At 42.1% G+C, this 19,393-nt stretch overlaps 1 protein-coding gene across 1 annotated transcript in view; it reads left to right on the top strand.

Moving 5' to 3' along the window:
- The window catches only part of ABCA12 (ATP binding cassette subfamily A member 12), a 131,160-nt gene that overhangs the window by 29,878 nt on the left and 81,889 nt on the right, over positions 1–19,393 (top strand). Inside the window, exons 3-10 of the mRNA XM_014518193.2 lie at positions 800–947; positions 1,957–2,045; positions 4,264–4,373; positions 5,552–5,737; positions 8,566–8,744; positions 10,549–10,661; positions 14,506–14,602; positions 14,729–18,859. Of these exons, the coding sequence (XP_014373679.1) occupies positions 800–947; positions 1,957–2,045; positions 4,264–4,373; positions 5,552–5,737; positions 8,566–8,744; positions 10,549–10,661; positions 14,506–14,602; positions 14,729–18,859 (5,053 nt within the window). The remainder of the gene's footprint in view (positions 1–799; positions 948–1,956; positions 2,046–4,263; positions 4,374–5,551; positions 5,738–8,565; positions 8,745–10,548; positions 10,662–14,505; positions 14,603–14,728; positions 18,860–19,393) is intronic.

Below are 19,393 nucleotides of genomic sequence, written 5' to 3' on the forward strand. Positions count from 1 at the left end.
TGGGGGAAGGAATCTGGGGTCTGTGTCCCCACAGCAGCCCTAGACAGGCAGTGGCATACTGTGGGACCAGGGCTACTGCAGGGACACAGAGCCGAGACCCCTTTCCCCTGAAACCCCCCTGGGCTTGCTGGAGGGCTGCCCAGCCAGGGAACCATGGGGGAAGGTGTCCAGGGTCTCTCTCCCCACAGCAGCCCTGGCCCCACAGTGCTCTGCTGCCTGGCTGGGGAGGCTGTGGGGGAAGGGATCCAGGGTCTCTCCTCCCACAGCCACTGCTGACAGTCACCAGCTCGGGGGTGAGGGCAGGGCTGGGAAGAGGGACAACTCTGGCATCGTCCTGGGAGGAGAGCAGGAGTGCTCCCAGTGGCCAGTGCAGGCAGGCTCCAAGCCCCTCCACCAAACAGTGAATGTCTGTTTGGTTCACTCACTGTCTAACTTACAGCACTTTAAGTAAAGCGCAAGAGTTAGAGCATTTCTGCCAGGGGCTTTTTGAACATCTGTACTTAGCCTCAATGTGTGCATACATATGTACTAAGTGGACCTAAAATAAGGCGACTTAACTAAGTTGACTTAAGCTAAACCATGTTGGAGCATACACATGTACAGCTTGTTGACATGGTGGTAGCCATCTTGTGAGCTAAGTTGACTTAACTAATGTGACCACATTTAAGTTGACTCTGCTCCACATACGTGTGTATGCTCTGACAGTTAAGTCGATTTAAAGTTAAGCCAGCTTAGCTTGCAGAAAGTTAGTATGCGTGTATGTACCCAGTTATTGCATTTTACATTTCATTTTTTCCAGGTTTTCTTGCTCCTCGGAACCTTCCTAGTGCAGGTTTTCTCCCATTTCTACAAACTGTGCTCTGTGATTCAGATGCCAGGTGTAAGAGCACACCCTACACACCTGAAGATCTGCTACCAAATTTTAATGGCATCTCACCTCCCAGACGGTAAGGGAATACAAATGTGCATGTTTGTTATAAACTGCAGGTTTTCACTGAGGTACAGGGAATTGTAATGAGTATAGTTTATGTGCAGAATTTTAGGTTGGTGGTGGACTGGTCCCAAATCCCATGTAATAATATACTAATTGTCCTCTGTGACCTTTAAAGATGTTTGTAATAAAATGATTATAGAGAGTTGGCAGTGACATTTCAGTTATCTGATGCTTTCCATTATAAGAGAATATTATACTTCTTGCATGCTAAATGGAGCTGGGAATCCCTTGAGAGATTATTCTGGTAAGCCAGATCTCATAGCATGAAATGGTGAGGTACCTTATGGAAAGGGTTGGTTAGATCCCTCAGCTAGTATAAAACCTTTGATATTAATGCAGCTTTGCTGAGTTACATCATTATATGATCTGGTCCAAAATAGCTAGGGTGACATTGGGAATCATTATCAAAACATTATAGTTGTGAGAGAAACTTGTGCCAGAGAGATTTATCTTATTTATACCAGACTTTATACCCGCAGGCCTCAACCAAATCCAAAGCCCAGTGTAGCTGGTCGTTATACAATTATTTACTAAGAGACAGTTCTTTCTGTGAAAAGCTTGCAATCTAAACTCTGACAAAACATTTTTCAGTTGGAGAGTGCTGATTTATTAAACTTTGAAATGCTTCATGGACATGGCTTATTTTCCATGAAGGTCCAAGGGAACCTGAGTAGGGGTCTTGGCCTTCCAGGCAGGTTTCAGAATATACTTGTTTCCTAGCTACTCATCTGCCTGGCTTCTGGACAGTGCTCTTGACACACAATGGGGAAATTAGGGTTTCCAGCTCTTTGACAACCCTTTGAGAGCCCCCAGATTCTTGGTTCATTGTAACTCACCTGTAACTCTCTTCTTCATTAAATGTCTTCAAATTCTGTTACCTGAGCTACCTCTAGTTTAATGTATATTCTGTAATGACCATTGTATATGGAGTTACAGGACTCTTCTGTTCTTTTTCTCATCAGGAAGCAGAGCAGGTCAGCTAACCTGGGGAAGGACAGTCATCCGTCACCTCAGAGTGCTGAGGCTCCAAAAATCAGGAATGCTTCATTGGGTAGGTGAAACAGTACATATGGTGCTGACCATGACAGGGTCCCCAGTCACTTGTTCCAGTCTCCTCACCCTTGCTTCCAGACTCTCTGGGTCCTTTCCCCATCAAATGGTTATCTTTCCTGCTATGACTTAATGTTATAGTTTTGTGGGGAGGCTGTACTCAGGAGGCAGATGTGGGTTTTGGGGTAGGTCCTTGCCTGAACCAAGGCCCTTCCTGGCCTCAGCTCGCTTTTGCTTTGGCTGGGTCCCATGGCATGGGATCTGCTGCACCAGGACCCTAGGTTCTCGGGCTTCAGCTCCAGCCCTCCTGCAGGTTTTTGGTCACTTGGCCCCCAGACACATCCCTTGGGGGCATGGGGGTTATGCTCCCCCTGGTCCTTGTTGTCAGATACCCAGTCGGCTGACACACCGCTATCCTACTTCTGAAATGTGTTTGGCCTTCTGCCCATAATCACTGGCCCAGGGTTGTGGGCCCTGGGCGCACTCTGAACTGGGTGCCTCTGCCACACCCCAGTGGTGTTTATTCCACCCCTTACAGCCACTTCAGTCCTCTGGTGTAAAAATGAATAAAAAATATGAGCATCTGTTCTCAAAACAATGCTACCAAAACACAGTGCTTCCCTGTCGGGGTTAATCTCCCCCTGCAGTAGCAACAACACAAAGGTTAGAGGTACTTAAATCTTGCTGGACCAGGTGCAGGGTTCCCTCCACCCTCCTAAGGCACAGGATCTTTCCTCTGTAGGCAACCCAGGCAGGCTCTCCCTGGGAGCTCTGCCTCTCACGGCCTCTATGGCCACATTCACTCTTCTGAACCAGGTCCTGGGCTTATGAGCTTCTCCTTGGTTCACCTGACCCTCTGTCTCTGTTCCCAGCCTGCCAAATCCTATCTGCACCTGGGGTGGGCAGCCGTTTTATTTAAAGCTCCCTTTGCCAGTATGAGTCTGTTCAGAGGATGGGGCTGGCTGGCAGACTCAGGGCTCCCTCCACCCCTCAGTAATGGGGCTTGGACCCCGTTACAGTAGGTTATTCAATTCAATGAGAGTTTCTCTTCCTGTTGCTTATAAAGATTAGTTCTTTTAAAGGTTGATCTTTTAAAACTCTCTGGACAGAGATACAAATCCTAGAAGAGCACAGTTTTAATGACTGATATGTTCTTTATGGTTCCTGGAGTAAGTAATGATTTTGTTTTAAACTCTCGGCAATAATTAAAACTCAAAAAATTCTTACCTGCTTAAGGATCGAAGCTCAGACACTCCTAGGAATTAATCCAATGTTGGATTAGGCCAAGAAACCAGGTTTTACAAGTGTAGTTTTTAAAAAAATGCTATGAAATCTTTGACTCTTTGGTCAGTCAAGCATTTTAAACAAAATATATTTTATGAATTTTGCCCTTGCTTTCTCTCTCCACAAATTGTTCACAATTTTTTCTCAAATTCATTTCTTATTCAAAGTCATTTGATGGATAACTTCCCTGCATAATCATTTATTTGTAGTTCATTTTCAGCATTGCAGATATTAATTATTTGAGCTGTTTTCACCAGATGTGTTTCACTTACCTGATTAAAGAAGTATAACTTTAGGTCCTGGATTTCCAGTACAAAGTGTCACAGTTATTTAGTTATGATAATGCCAACTATGTACTTGGATTTTCCTGTACCCTCAGGGCAGATGGTCACTGCTTCCAGGGGATTACCCCTGCCTTATGACCAAAACAAGTGGTCTGTGAATATTTTGTAATGGACAGTAAATATTCACTGCTTCAGTTAGTGTTTCTAAAATATTTGCAAGAAGGGAATCAAAATGGATGGGAATGCAAACTAGGTTGGACAATGATCAGATTTTTAGCTGTATTCTCCCATTTCTAGTAACCACAGATGGTCATGGTAATGCCAATATTTTGCCAGTGAAAATATTGGCAGCTGCTCATAACTACAGAAATTTTGCCTGTCACAGATACAGAAAGGAAAAGTAAGAGACTGCCCTCAGTGCATTACTAGTACATTGTGGCCCATGGCCCGGGGAAAGCTGGACGTTCCCTGTCTTATATATATAGTGAATGATTTTGGCATGTCAGTAGCCACACCTTAGAAGATGGACTAGTAATGTCCCATGCAATACCCTTTCATGACATACTTTATTCAACAGATGGAAACTTATGATCTAATTGGTTTTGGAATATTAAGTAAATTACAATGTCTAAAATGTCTTTATTGTTACAGCACTACTGGAGCATATAGATCACTTGAAAAGAATTTTTGAAGATGCTTCCTCAGCATTCAATTTGACTTCCAGAAGTAACACGTCCAACAAAATCTTCACTTTGGGAGAGGTAAGTGTTGCATGAGGTGCAGTTGAATGGATTTAATTTTTCCTTTTTAAAATGGTAGCGTTGTAAGCAGGCCTTCAGATGATGTAAATTGACTTCAGTGTTACTATTACAGTTTATTCAAGCTGAAAGTTGAGACTCTTTTTCCAGAAATAGAATCAGTTTTTTAATTTCGAAACATAGCAGTGATGAGTTTCAAAGGGATTATGAATAAGAACCTCCATAAATCGCACTGAAAATGCTACCTGGAGTGGCTCCTGTAATGCTTCTCATTTCACTACTTGGCTCTCCATCCTTGATTTGGTGGAGGGACCCTACTGGCCAGGCTGTTTGCCGCTGATCACCATTTTCCCTTCCCCAGTGAACAGTAATTAGCTTTGCAGTAAATGCCGTGCATCTACATGTGTGCGCCTATTACACTGGAGTAAACTAATTTACTCCACAGCAGAATAATACTTGCATTTACTTAATACATAAGACATGTGTAGACAGTGCCCCAGCTGACTGGGGCATGAGGGTGCTTCAGTGTGGGGAATGAGGGCCCCGGCCAGCCCCTCTGCAGCATGTTGAGCCAGGGGAAGCCACCCTGGGCTGACCCCCAAGGCCTCCTGCCAGCTGGGGCTGCTCCAAACCAGTTCAACATGCTGCGGTCCTGGTTGCATGTGGAAATGGCATGCCCAGAGCAATAAACTCCAGAGCAATAAGTGCCAAAGTTATTGCTTTGTGTTAATATGCACATGTAGATGCACCCACAGACTACTAAATGCCAACATACCAGACACCCAATATTTTAGCATAGGACACCTCTGCATATTCAAAATATGGATGTGTCTTTGGTAAAAAGTGTGTCTTTTTTCAAACTAAACTAAAGATTATGGTCACCATGGTCATTGCCATCAAAATCAGCACTTACTGAAAGCTACCACACAAAGGAATCTCTAATACTTGTTACCTCTGTATTTAAAGGTTGAAGAGCTAGAGTATTCATTTAGAGATATGAGAAACTCCTCTCCGAGTTAACTTGGAACAAAAGCTTTTTTTAGTATTTAATATGTATCATTATGCTAGGGTTTATGTATACTTAAATTACCTCCGATAATGATTCCTCACCTAGTTGGAGTAGTTAAAATCACCAGACAAAATATTTTTTAAAGCACTGCTAATGAAAAATTTCATTTTAGAGTCACAAACAAGATTCAAGTGCAGCAAATCTCAAAATGATTATGTGCAAGATTCTGTCATCGTATATAGCCTCTTACAATCTCCCTGAGAGAAACATGACAAGAAACATTCACAGGACATTTTGCTTTACCAACTCATCTCTTTTGGAGTCATTTTTCCAAGAATTCAAAAGTCAAGTATCTCAGGTATGTATCCATCTCCTCTCTTCTCCATGGCAATATTAAGGATTGCTGTTGTTACGTTGTGTTGCAGAAACTGCCTGGGAGCTTCAGTGGTGGAGCAGGACCTATTGTGCTAGGCATAGTACAAATGGAACAAGAAAGAGGTCCCTGCCCCAAAGAGTTTACACTCTAACTATGTGGCTAATCTAAAAGTGTATGGAAGTGGGTTTTCTAAGCCACCTAATAGAGATAAGCACTTCCCTCACATTAAAAGCCAATGGAAGTCGGACATATAACTGACTCTGGTTTTAAAAATCGCACCATAAGTATGTTATGTTTCCTTTTGCTATTTGCCTTTCCATAGTGACAGCTATGGTGAACATTGAAAATATGGACTGCTAAGTATACGGTGACCATATGTCCTGGATTGCCTGGGACAGTCCCTGATTTTGTAGGCTGTCCCAGTGTCCTGACCGGTTGGTGTAAATTGAAGCAAAAGTCCCAGACATGGTTGTTGCAGGCAGCAGCTGCTGCCACCCACGGTGCCCAGCCTGTTTCCTACTGAGCAGTGGCTAGAGGCAGGGGGGTGAGCTGGGTTGGGCACTGCTCTTCCTGCCTGGGGTGAGGATTGGCCAGGGCAGGGCAGGCTAGGGGAAAGCTCAGGCACCTGCATGGGGTGAGATAAGATGGCTACCCACCACTGGCACCCTCGTGCCTTCCTACAATGGCTGTTCCTGAGGCCTGGGCTGTGCGTGGCAGCCCCGGGCAGTTGCTGGTGTTGAGGGGGAGGTGCCACTCCCAGCCAGGTCCAGCCTCTGCACGCAGAGGATGGATCCTGGCCATAGGCCTCCACACTGCCCTGCCCTGCCCTGCCATCAGGGCTCCTGGAAGCTGTGGGGTTGGAGTGTGTCCGTGCATGTGTGTACATGTAAAATCACATGGTGGTGGTGCCCCCCATCTTGGATTCTCTTACCCCACCCCGGATTCTCTTAACCATAATATGGTCACCCTAGCTAAATACATAGATGTTAAGGTGACATGGGACCATTAAGATCACCTAATTTCACTTTTGGCATAATAGATTATAGAAATGTATCCAGTAATTTCTTCAATAAGCCCACTAACTTGTGGTTGAAGTACCACGTCTCTTTCAAGAAGTCATGTACTTTGTTGTGTAAAGCTGTCATATCTTAAACAAGGGGGTATACTCTCTTTTGCAGGATAAGGATCTTTGTATTTAGATTTCTATAGTAAATAGATTGTTCTCAGTCTTATCATGGCTTTTATACAAAGAACATTTTAGTTTGAAGTAGAAAATGCTATGAATGTAAAGTATAAGACCCCCCCCCCTGTGTGTATCCTTTGTTCCTCTCTGAGTGGATTTTTGCAGGTTAGTTAAGTCCACTTTCACAGTGAATTAAGCTATGCTGGGAAAAGGGAATTGGGACAGAGTAAGTGTCCCGTCAGGGAGTATTCCACAATAGCTATTCTGATTCTGGTCTGTTTCCCCATACAGACCAGCCCTCTATAAAAAGCAAGTTTAGCTACCCGCCTCATTTCTCCCTCATGACTGAAGTTGTCTGAATGTGTTGCCTCATGGAGTCATGTGCCAGTGCTACACGGACTCAGAACCATTAAAAACTGGTTAACTGAGATATCTGAGGCCTTCATGCATCAGCACTAGTATATAAGGGAGTCTGAGCTCAGTGAGAGGTAAATGCACTGCTGATGTAAAGTTCACTGATTTCAGTGACATGCTATATGTTTGCACAAGAAGAGAATTTACCTTTTTTTTCTCAGTGTTCCTTTGGTTTCTGTTTTGTTACCTGTCATTTCACCTTGAACCTGTGAACCTGAGGGTTGTATCTTATTGTCCTGAATCCATGAATGGGAACCCGGGAAGGTAATTTCATGAAGGAGAGCACGTTGTTCAACCACATGAGGTTCCTTAGTCATGCACTACAACAAATATTAGGTGTAACTGGATCCACTCCAAGTCTTGTAACAACTTAAACAGTATGTGGAAACTGGATTTAGATGAAGAGGCCAAATTCATTCAGGGAGTAAATCCATCCATTTCAGTGGCTTTACAGTTGAGATGAATGTGGCCTTTTGATACAACTGTGAGCCTAGCTAAATACCTTCTCAGGGATTCAAAGAGCATTCTTGCTTGCCTGTATTGCCAGATCCTGAGTGAGAGGAGAACTATTGCCAATAAGGTGGCAGTAATAAACAGGGACTGGTTCCAGCCCCTAAAAGCACTATCAATACCAGTGAGCTGGGACAGAGGAGGTATTGAGCGATGCCAAGCAATGGATTGAGACACCTTGCTTCCCCATGGAGCAGAGAGGAAGAAGAAAGTATGGATGGCTGAGAGAGACCTTGAGCATGTGCCCCAGTGTCATTATCAGGTCCTCCTGAGGCAGTGTCAGAGTGGTGATAGGTTGCAAATTTGGTGACCCTTTAAGCCATGGCACTGCCTAATTGCCAGGCTTAGGCACACACGGAGTGAGAATGAGTTGGTGGGACCTATTGCTGGGTAGAAAGGTGGTATAGGCATGGCCTCAGAGTCACAATTCTGTCCCTGGTTTGCTCTTGCAGCTATGTGGCTATTCATAGCCCATGACTCATGATAGATTGTAGTTACAGAGGACCTTAGGTTCACATATTCAGGACATTATATTCCCAGTAATAGTTTCAAAAATGTATTTTTTAGGATGATGTGAAGGACCAGTGAAAAATTCTTTCTGTATTCATACTGTGAATATCTTGGTGATGTGGTGCAGCTAGTTTAAAAAAAAAATTATTACTTCTTTACTCTGTAAGTGACACATCTTATTTTTATTTTTAAGGTGCAGCATGACCCTCAATACCAGGAAACATTTGTCAAAGAAATGGTTTCATTTTTATCACTCATCTCGCAAGTGCAGAATGAAACCTCTCTGTGGCATTTCCTCTTGATGGCCCCAGATGTGGTTCAAGCTAGCATAAAAATGAAAGACATGTTTGCTTTTCTCCAGAACACAAGCAGGTAGGAATATGGCACAATGGATTTGCCTCTCTTTCAACAGAGAGAGACTTAGTTTAAAAGCAAAACTTGATATTTTTAGAACAGTGCCATAGGGTTTCATACTCAAAGGTCTCTTAAGACAATGGATAACATCTTGCAGACAAGGTTCCTTGGGTGAATTTGATATCTTTTATTAGACCAACCCAAATGGTTGGAGAATAGTTATTAAGCAAGCTTTAGGGTTCAAAAACCCTTCGTCAGGCTAAGGAAGCTGCAGCAGTTGGTGTGTGCTCTTCCTGGATGGAATCTTGACTTTCAGTGATAATTGGTCTTATCTGTGGTTACTTCACTTTTTAAAATAAGGGTTGCGTGGTCACCTGGGATCAACTGTTTTGAGTCTTAGTCAAGTATGCAGCTATCACTATCATAGGTAAATAGAAAGGAATTGTCCATAACAACAACTGAAGAAAAGCCTTTCTTCCATGCTTTTCAGACAACTTTTTCCTTCCTCTCCTCCTCTCCCCACCCCCGACCCCACCTTCTCCCCATTAAACAAACTTTGGTATCTTTTGCTCCCACTCCAAAATTACCACCATCATTACACATGCAAAACATAGGAGCCCTGATCCAATACTACCTGAATGTGATGGAAAGACCCCCAAAGTCTTCAGTAGTTTTTTGAATCAGACTCGTAATCCTGTAAGAATTGACTAGATAACTTTGTAAATAACTTCCTCTGTAATATAATGAACCTAATTAACACTTTTTTCTTTTCTAAGATTTACAAAGTCCCTCATTTCCCTTGTATCTGCATATTTTTTTTAGAAAAAAATTAAATAGCATGGGATAATGACACATCTTCCTTCCATTTCCTTGCCTTTTTGTCATCCCCCCACCCTCCTCCCCTCCTCCAATCTTCCCTGTCTTGATTTTTATTTACTCGGTGTCTATGAGGAAGAAATTGCCCCTTGCACAATGCATTACCAGGTTTGTTTTGATTATTTTAGTAGTGTATATATTTATTTTTTGTAAAACTGATAAATGAAGATGAATCCAATGAGCATGCAATAGGTGTGTCTGCATGTGCAATTAATGTGCTTGAATTTTCTGCGCAGAAAATACAGGTACATTAAACTGGACCTCTGCAGGCATATGAATATCTGCCTGCTGGGAGCAAATTTGCTCCTGTCAGGATCAGTTCAGTTTAGGGCTGCTCCTGCCCTGCCTGATCCCCCCTGCAGCAGTCAGAGAGAGCTCTAGGCTCCCCGGGGTACCAGGCCCAGGCTGGCAGGGGGCATGGGGACTGGTCCTGATCTCCATGGGGCGGGGGAGAGCTGTCCCTATAGCTCTCCCCACCACCCTGTGGCCCCCAGCTGCCTAGGCTGACTAGGAGCAATTTGCTTCTGGTCAACATTTACATGAGTGCTTTGGCACATTAGTTTAATGTGCTGATTTCTAGTACCTATATCTACAGGTACTAGAAAATGGTGCATTAGAGTAATCTACTGCACAGTAATTGCTGCATACATGTAGACAGTGATTCCTTACTGTGCATTAGACTAGTCTAATGTGCAGTAGAATGTCTTGTGTAGACGCAGCCAGTGTGGTACATATCAATTCACTCTCTGCCAATGTTTTCCTTTGGAGCCCCTTGCATTCATTTATTGTGCATGATCAAACAAGTAATTAAACATAAGAGCAGCAACTTGTCTGTCATTCACTTTAAGAGTGATAGCCCACACTCCAGCCATTCCTCACATGAACACACTTATTTCTTCCTATAAACCTTGAACCACAATTTATTTTCATTGTTTTTCCCCCTTAGTGCTTTGCTGCCAGCACAAAAGGTTTCTCTACCAGTCATGAGTAATGATGAAATCAAAACCACCCAGGCTGGGGCTACGCATCTTCTGTATTCCCTGGATTGTTCAGAGCAAGGTAAGTTCCTTAAAACAAGCTATATCTGTCTTGAAAAAAACTGCAGAAATGTACTGGAAGTTTGTACTGAACTGAACTACTTGTATAGCATTCAGGGCTTGGCCTAATGAAGTCTCACTTTATCTTTTAACAAAACCAAGTAAATGAAATGTCTCATTGCAAGTAGAAACAATATTCTTCCTAAATTAGCACAATGTGGCTATTCTTTGCTGTTGAAAAAATATGACCTTGAGCAACACTACAATAACTATAAATAAAAAACTTAGTGTATGCAAGGCAGAGCAGTTTTTTACCTTAGTTTAGCTAGTCACAGATAAACGTTTTAGTCACCATCAAGGATTAACTTGATTAATCACATTGGGCGCCTGTAGATGTGCTGGGAGGCTGCTTCGATGCACTATAATTACAGTACATCAGAGCAGACTCAATTAATCATGCTCCAACAGTCTCTGGTGTGTGTATATCAGCATCCTGGTGCTTCAAAATGGCAACAGGGCCACTGGATCTAAAGATTGTCAAATGATCTTTAGTTTAAGCGCTCTTCCCCTCCCCTCCCCTCCCCTCCATTTTGAAGCATGGGGATGATGACACATGAGACACTGTGGCACTTTCATTAGAGGGGCTCTCAGAGCCCCTCTAATGAAAGTGCCCCCCCGCTCCACCAGAGCACATGTAAAAGTGTCCATTGATGTGAAAACTAGCTGTACCTTGTCTGCATTGGGATGGTACAGTGAGATAATGTTCTCAAATTTGTTATTTCATTGTAAAACAGTGACGACCAGCAGTGAAGACTTTGTCTTTGAAATTCACCTTTTTCATTCAATAAAGTGGATTATATGAATGGTCAGGAAAAATATAATACACATGTAGGAAGGAAGGAGGACCCAGGAAACTATAGGCCCATTAGTCTTACCTCAGTCCTGGGGAAGCTCTTTGAGAAAATTATCCAAAAACACATCTGTGAGGGACAAGTAGGGGAGATTATGCCTAGGGGCAACCAAGATGGGTTCATTAGAGGCAGGTCTTGTCAGACCAACCTGGTGTCCTTCTATGACCAGGTCACAAAATCCTTGGATGCAGGTGTTGCAGTGGATGTCTTTCTTGACTTTAGGAAGGCCTTCGACAATGTCTCTCACCCCATTCTCATAAAAAAATTAAGCGACTATGGTGTCGATGCCCACACTGTCAGATGGGTCACAAATTGGCTGGAGGGCCGCACCCAGAGAGTGGTGGTGGATGGGTCATTTTTGACCTGGAGGGATGTGGGCAATGGGGTTCCCCAGGGCTCAGTCCTCGGGCTGGCACTGTTTAACATCTTCATCAGTGACTTGGGCGAGAGGGTGAAAAGCACCTTGTTCAAGTTCATGGATAATATTAAGATGTGGGGAGAAGTGGGTATGTTAGAAGGGAGGAACAGGTTACAACTAGATCTGGACAGGTTACAGGGGTGGGCGGATGAGAATAGGATGGGTTTCAATACTGATGAGTGCAAGGTACTGCACCTGGGGAGGAAGAACCAGCAGCATACCTACAGGCTGGGGAACTCCCTTCTCATCAGCACAGAGGCAGAAAAGAATCTTGGAGTCATTATTGATTCCAAAATGAACATATGCCGCCAATGTGAGGACATGGTCAGGAAGCCAACCGCACTTTGTCATGCATCTATAGATGTATCATGAGCAGGTCCAAGGAGGTGATCCTCCCCCTCTATGCGACATTGGTCAGGCCACAGTTGGAATACTGTGTCCAGTTCTGGGCACCGCACTTCAGGAGGGATGTGGACAGCATTGAGAGGGTCCAAAGGAGGGCCACTCACATGATTGGGGGCAGCAGGGCAGGCCCTATGAGGGGAGGCCACAGGACCTGAACCTGTTCAGCCTCCACAAGAGAAGGCTGAGAAGGGATCTAGTGGCCATCTATAAACTTACCAGGGGGGACCAGCGGGGAATGGGAGAGACCCTGTTCCCCTGTCCACTACCAGGAGTAACAAGGAATAATGGCCATAAGTTGACTGAGAGGAGGTTCAGTCTGGACATCAGAAAGCACTACTTCACAGTTAGGGTGGCTAGGATCTAGAACCAACTTCCAAAGGAAGTGGTGCTTGCTCCTACCCTGGGGGTCTTCAAAAGGAGGCTAGATAATCACCTTGCTGGGGTCATTTGACCCCAGCATTCTTCCCTGCCCATGGCAGGGGGTCGGACTTGATGATCTGCTCAGGTCCCTTCTGACCCTACCAACTATGAAACCAAATATGTATATACTGTATATATTCTATTCCTAAAAGGCCCCTTTATGAAGCCATGAGCAGTTTTCTAACTACTGGTTCAGTATAAATTACATGAGAAAGTAAGGAGGAAGTGGATTAGAATAGGGGTGGCATTTTATATCTAAGGTATGCAAGGTGGGGAGAAAGTATGGGAGCAGTTGTTGGGTTGAACAGAGAGCAAGGTTGAGGTTGGTATTTCCTGAAACAGCAGAGGGCATGGAAAGGGACTTGATTAGAGACAGAAGCAGATTTATGGTTGAACACAAAAAAATTGACCTTGCAGCCACCGTGATGTTTTGTTACTGTTAGTAGGATACTAATGGAGAACTGCTTTCAGTAGGCTGTTAGCGGCACCAAGCTAAATCTCACATGGGGGAAAAATAGGGTCTAGGAGCCTAGCTTTATTTTGCAAACATGGCCATAGTTTTCAGTTCATTTACTAAACCAATGATTCTCAACCAGCGTGCCACAGCATCTTGGGGTGCCTTAAGATTCTTTCCACAGGATGCCATATAATGGCTAAGTATGGACCGTCAAAAAACCTGAGGCTGAATCGATTCAATCTTTGCAGTCTAATCTAAACTGCATAGATTGAACTGATCAAGCAAGTGCACAGACATTCACTTTTGATTCTAGAATGTAGCCACATGCCTGCAGTGGCCCAGGCTAGAAGCCAGAGGGGACTATAGTATGCCTTTTTGCTTGGCTGGAGAAGACAGCTTGGGCCAAGGCTAGCCTGTCTCTCCATGAGGGGCTGGTTTGTGGGGGAGGTGCAAAGCATCCTGGGATGCTAGGGGACTGCGAGTTAACTTGAATCTGGAGGGAATCTGGAACAGAAGTTCAATAAACCAATTTAAACTGAATTAGTTAAGTCTGGCACTACATCCATCCAAGTTTATCTTAAACTGGTTTCAACCATTTTGAAAGCAACTTTTGTACACAACTTCTGTTGTGTTACAGATTTGAACCAATTTCTGATCACTTATACCGGTTTATGTTATTTCTGTCCCTAGCCAATATAAAAGCTGCTAGGTGTACAAACATGATTCACAAGACAAACCCAAATGGCATTTTTACATGTGCTCTGGGGTGGGGAATGGACATTTAATAAGAGTGGCTCCAAGAACTGCTTTAATTAAAGCACCCACATCATCTTGTGTATCATTTGATGAGCTTTAGTTAAAGCACCCCCACCACCATTTAGAAGTGCAAGGACCCTGATTCATGTAACACAGAAGCTGCTGGAGTGTGCTAATTAGCACACTCCAACAGTCTCGATTAATCAAGTCTGCTACAATGCACTGTAGTTACAACATATCGGAGCAGCGTCCCTGCATGTCTACAGGTAACCAAAGATTTCCAATAGAAATCCATAGTGCTAGAAACTTTCTGACCTGTTGTGATCTTTCTGAGTTCTTTGCAACAGAAAAATTACTTTATTATTTTTTGCATAGTCAAAATATAAGTGAATATTAAAAGCTGGAATTTTTAAGAGGTGCCTCGAGGGATACCTTGATTTTAAAAAGGTTGAGAGCTACTGTCTAGACTAACAAAAATACCCTTTTATTTCCACTGTAGGTAAAAATAACAGTTTTCTAATGACTGACATTAATAATCTTGTCAATGACTGGACATACAACTACAGTTTGTCATCTCAGTTTGGAGAAATTCTGAGGTAAGAAAGGGTCTACAGAGCCACAGATCATGATGAAATATTTTGACATGTGCTTTCTCTCTATACTTAATTTATATTTTCACTTACATTGATTAATTTTTTTCTAAAATACATTTTTTTTTTTAGAAAAATAAAATTAGCAGCCTCTGATGTAAAAGACTCCAAAAGGGACATCACATCAAAGAATTTAGAAGACATAAAAAAATATCTTTGCTTTTTAAAAAGCTTTCAAGAAAATGTTAATAAAAGTGATTTTGAAAACTTAAATTTGTTCAGAGCCTTTGAGAACGAAACTGTACAGAGATTGTCTCAAATTCTGAAGCTGGAAATGAATATGCACTATAAACTAAGAAAACCATTAAGTAAGGAAGTCTATAAGTTCATATCAGTGCTGCTTCAGGAAGATTTTAAGGGCACTTCCATTGACAATATAACAACCCACTGGAAAGAAATCCAAAGTGCTTTAAAAATAGTGACCGGGATTCAGTATTTAGTATTTTTAAATAGGACTAATGATACAAGGAAGATGTGGGATTCTATCAAAATGCTGATATTTGATTCACTTCCATCATTACCTGAAGATGTAAAAACTTTTATCAAGAGAATGGAAGGAATCCCATCTTTGTTTTCAGATTATATACTTAAACCTACTACCAATCAGAACTATCCAGACCAGCTCTTAGCCATTCAGGAACTCTTTGATATCGTGGAAAATACAACCACAACTCACCAACAGATCATGAACTTAGCATTTGAATTTATGCAGAAAATTGAAGATTCTGCTGGTGAAGCTCGTTGGAAAGAATTCAACACCTATTGGCGTAGTTTTGAACAACTAAGGACCATCAATTGGTACAACGTAGCTATCATTGCCTATGGGCAGCTTTTAAATATGTCATACAATCATTTTTACACACTGAAAAATGATTCAGGTATTATATTCAATAGAGAATTGGAAAAACTGATAGACTCTGCAACACTCATATTACAAGAGTATGGTGGGAAAGACTTCAGAATGGCTAACATTTCAATGGTCATACAAGCCATACAAGAGACCCTGGACTTATTAAAAGAATTCCAGATGTTTAATACCAGTACATTTTATACTACTGATCGACTCAAAAATGTTGACAATAGATCTACCCAAAGACTGTCTGAAATAGTAATGGTAGGAATGAATATCCTTTATGACACCAGATTGGGCGAAGCAGCCATTAAAGAAAAAATTGATGCAGTCTATAATTTCTCACGTCTGCTTCTTCCAAAGGAAAATAACCAAACTTACTTGCAGCACAGTACTTCCCTTGAAACAGAAGTCTTGAAGCTCTTGCTTTTAGCCTTGAATCCTTTCCTCAGGGAAAGTTACAATGATAATAAAAAGCTACAGAACTGCTCTGCTCATGATATTCTACACTTAACGCTTCAGATGGTGTTTGAAAATGCCACGCTTAGTGAGTCCTTAACAAGAAGCCACTGCAAACTTCTGTTTACGTCCATGGACACTAAGAACAGAACCGTGCAAAACCAAACATTTTCTGAATTGTTTCAGCTTGCAGTGAATACCCTAGATCTGACTCCAGAATTTGCTAACGTCTACCAAAACAATAGTGAATATTTTTCTCGCGAGCTATCATGTGTCATCCAGTCATTACAGGTTTCTTTCGGTTTTCTTTCACAATTAAACACTCTCTTTGACTCAGGGAATTCCTGGATACAGAAAAAGCATGAAACTCTGACAGACTTCTCTAGAGAGCTTCCCCAGAATAATGAATCCTGCCAAATACCAGTCCCCCAGAGCATGGTGAATAGTGTGTTCCATTCCTATCCTCTAAGCATTTTGATCCCATTTATTCTGAATGAAACCTACACAGATTCATTAAATTTCTCTGGCAGCTCAGTGGACTGGCATAAGCTGTCTATGTTATCCAATCTATTGTCAACTGTTTCCCAATGGAACTCCAGTATGTATGAACTATCACAGATGGTCCAACTTGTCTCCCATCAGTCTGAATGGAGACATTTCTCAAGAGTGTGGAATGCCACTGGCAATGTGTTGACCACCAAATGGAACCTGACAGAAGTGGATGAGTATGTGAAACTCCTGAAAACAATGAAAAAAGCTCTAATTGTTGTTGATATTGGATTAGTTCCCAGAAAAACAGAAACGTATCAGTTCCTTCACAACGCTAGTGACAGAATTGAGTCTTCAGATTTAGAAAACATATTTAATTCAGTAAAACTCTTCCTCAACATAACTTCTGCCAGAAACAACACACCTGACTTGGAGAGATTTAAACGGTTTGTCCCAGAAACACTTTCCTATAATTGGGAGGAAGCTCGCATTGTTTTAAATTTAGCTACCGTGATTTGGAATCAACTCCTTTTAAATAAAACCACTATCAATATAGAGAAAACATGGGACAGTATCAAAATGTTGACATCTCTTGCAATCCAACCATTCTCTGGAGATACAAACAACTATTTTAATGCAACACAAGAAATCCCATCACTTTTTTCAGATTTTATGCTGACATCTCCACTGTCTGAAAATTTTACAAAGCACTTCTTAGACTTCCAGAAACTCTTTGCTCACATGGAAAAGGTGAACAGAAGTAACCATTACCTCTTGATCTCTTCTCTGTCTGAACTGATGAAAAATATCCAAAATTCAACTGATGGAGCTGAGTGGAATGAGCTGAAGATGTATTGGCACATTGCTGAAACACTATGGCCCATGGAGTGGAATAGCACACACAATCTTGCTTATGAGCCACTCCTAGACATGTTACATAACCAAATAAATTCAAAGAAAAATGGCTCCAGTCTGCCTTTCAATAAAGAACTAGAGCAGTTAATTGAAGTTATATCTCACATATTCCAAGGGAACGATGGAGAAGACTCCAAAGCACCTACAGCCTCAACATATTTACAAGCCTTACAAAAGAGTATGCTTACGTTAAAAGATTTCCAGCAAATACTTAATATTACTGAATTAGAAACTACTTCTCGATTCATGAATGTTGCCAGGAAATCCACCCAAAGATTGTCTGAAATATTGAAGGCAGGAGTGAAAATCCTTCATGACACCAGTTTGGAAGAAGCAACCAATAAAGAAAAAATTGATGCAGTCTATAATTTCTCACATCTGCTACTTCCAAAGGAACATAACCAGACTTACTTGCAGCACAATACTTCATTAGAAACAGAAGTGTGGAAGCTCTTGCATTTAGCCTTGAGCCCTTTCCTCAGAGAAGGTTACACTAGTAATAAAAAGCTACAGAACTGCTCTGCTCAAGATATTCTACATCTAATGCTTCAGGTAATGTTTGAAAATGTCACAGTTAGTGAGTCCTTAACAAGAAGCCACTGCAAACTCCTATTTACTTCCATGGACACTAAGAACAGAACCACATTTTCTGAATTGTTTCAGCTTGCAGTGAATACCCTAGATCTGACCCCAGAATTTGCTAACATCTATCAAAACAATAGTGCGTATTTTTCCCATGAGCTATCCTGTGTCATCCAGTCATTGCAGTTTTCTTTGGGTTTTCTTTCACAATTAAACAGTCTCTCTGACTCGAGGAATTCTTGGATACAGGAAAAGCATGAAACTCTGACAGTCCTCTCTAGGGACCTATCCCAGAATAATGAGTCCTGTCAAATACCAATCACTCAGAGCATGGTGGATAGTGTGTTCCATTCCTATCCATTAAACATTTTGATTCCATTTATTTTGAATGAAACCTACGCAGATTCATTAAATTTCTCTGGCAGCTCGGTGAACTGGAAAACGTTGTTTATGCTTTTCGGTGATGGACAGGAAGATGTCCAGCGGATGTCCAGTATGTATGAGCTGCCCCAGCTGCTCCAAGATGCTGCCAATCTCTCTGAATGGAGTCATTTTTCAAGAGTCTGGAATGTGGTTAACAACTGGCTGAGCACCAAATGGAACTTGACAGAGGTGGCTGCGTATGTGAAGCTGTTGGAAATAATGAAAAGTGATCTTGGCAACAATGAGTCAGCTCCAGGAATAATAGAAGTCAGTCACTATGTACTTGAGAATCTGAACTCTTCAGATCTGCTAAATTTGTTGAAACTGGACTTTGACGCAGCTTCCGCTGTTCACAGAACAGATCTTGAGAATGTCTTTGAGAGTGTCTCTCATCCTTTTGTTACTATGGCAGAGACCCTTTTTAGTAAGATCTGGCCTTGGAATGCAGGGGAAGAAACCAAGTCTCCACACAGCTTGGTCGCACAGTAAGTTTATTTCTGATTTCATAATTATCACAGAATGTTAAAGCAATTATTACTTTTGGCTTGCATTTTATCTTACCTGGCTATTAATGGAGCAATCTTCCGTTGAAATCCAACAGTATAATTTAGGGTTCCAAATATGAACATTATTAACAAGGGATAAGAAAGATTTTGTATGCCTGAAGGTGGAGCTTTCAAAATGTTCAGTGTTCTCCCACTCCTGTTCCCTTTGAAATCAGTGGGAGTTTTAACCATTGGTTTCAAAGGAACAGAGTTGGGTCACTGCTAAATGTTTTGGGAAAACTCCATGCTCTCAGTATTAACCACTTAAACCCCCACAAAAAAAATCTCCTTAGCTCTCTTCCACTTGTTCCTCAGTTTTTTCCCACTGATGCTATTTAATACCATTTGAAAAAGTGATTGCTTCAAACCAAATTTGAAGATGGCCTCCACCTCTCTCCCCTAGGGAGGAGGCTCATCTCAGCCAGACTGGCTGACCTACTCCACCGGGCTTTAAACTAAGCCCGTTGGGGGACG

Source organism: Alligator sinensis, unplaced genomic scaffold (genome assembly GCF_000455745.1).
Source record: "Alligator sinensis unplaced genomic scaffold, ASM45574v1 scaffold233_2, whole genome shotgun sequence".
Lineage (NCBI taxonomy): Eukaryota > Metazoa > Chordata > Crocodylia > Alligatoridae > Alligator > Alligator sinensis.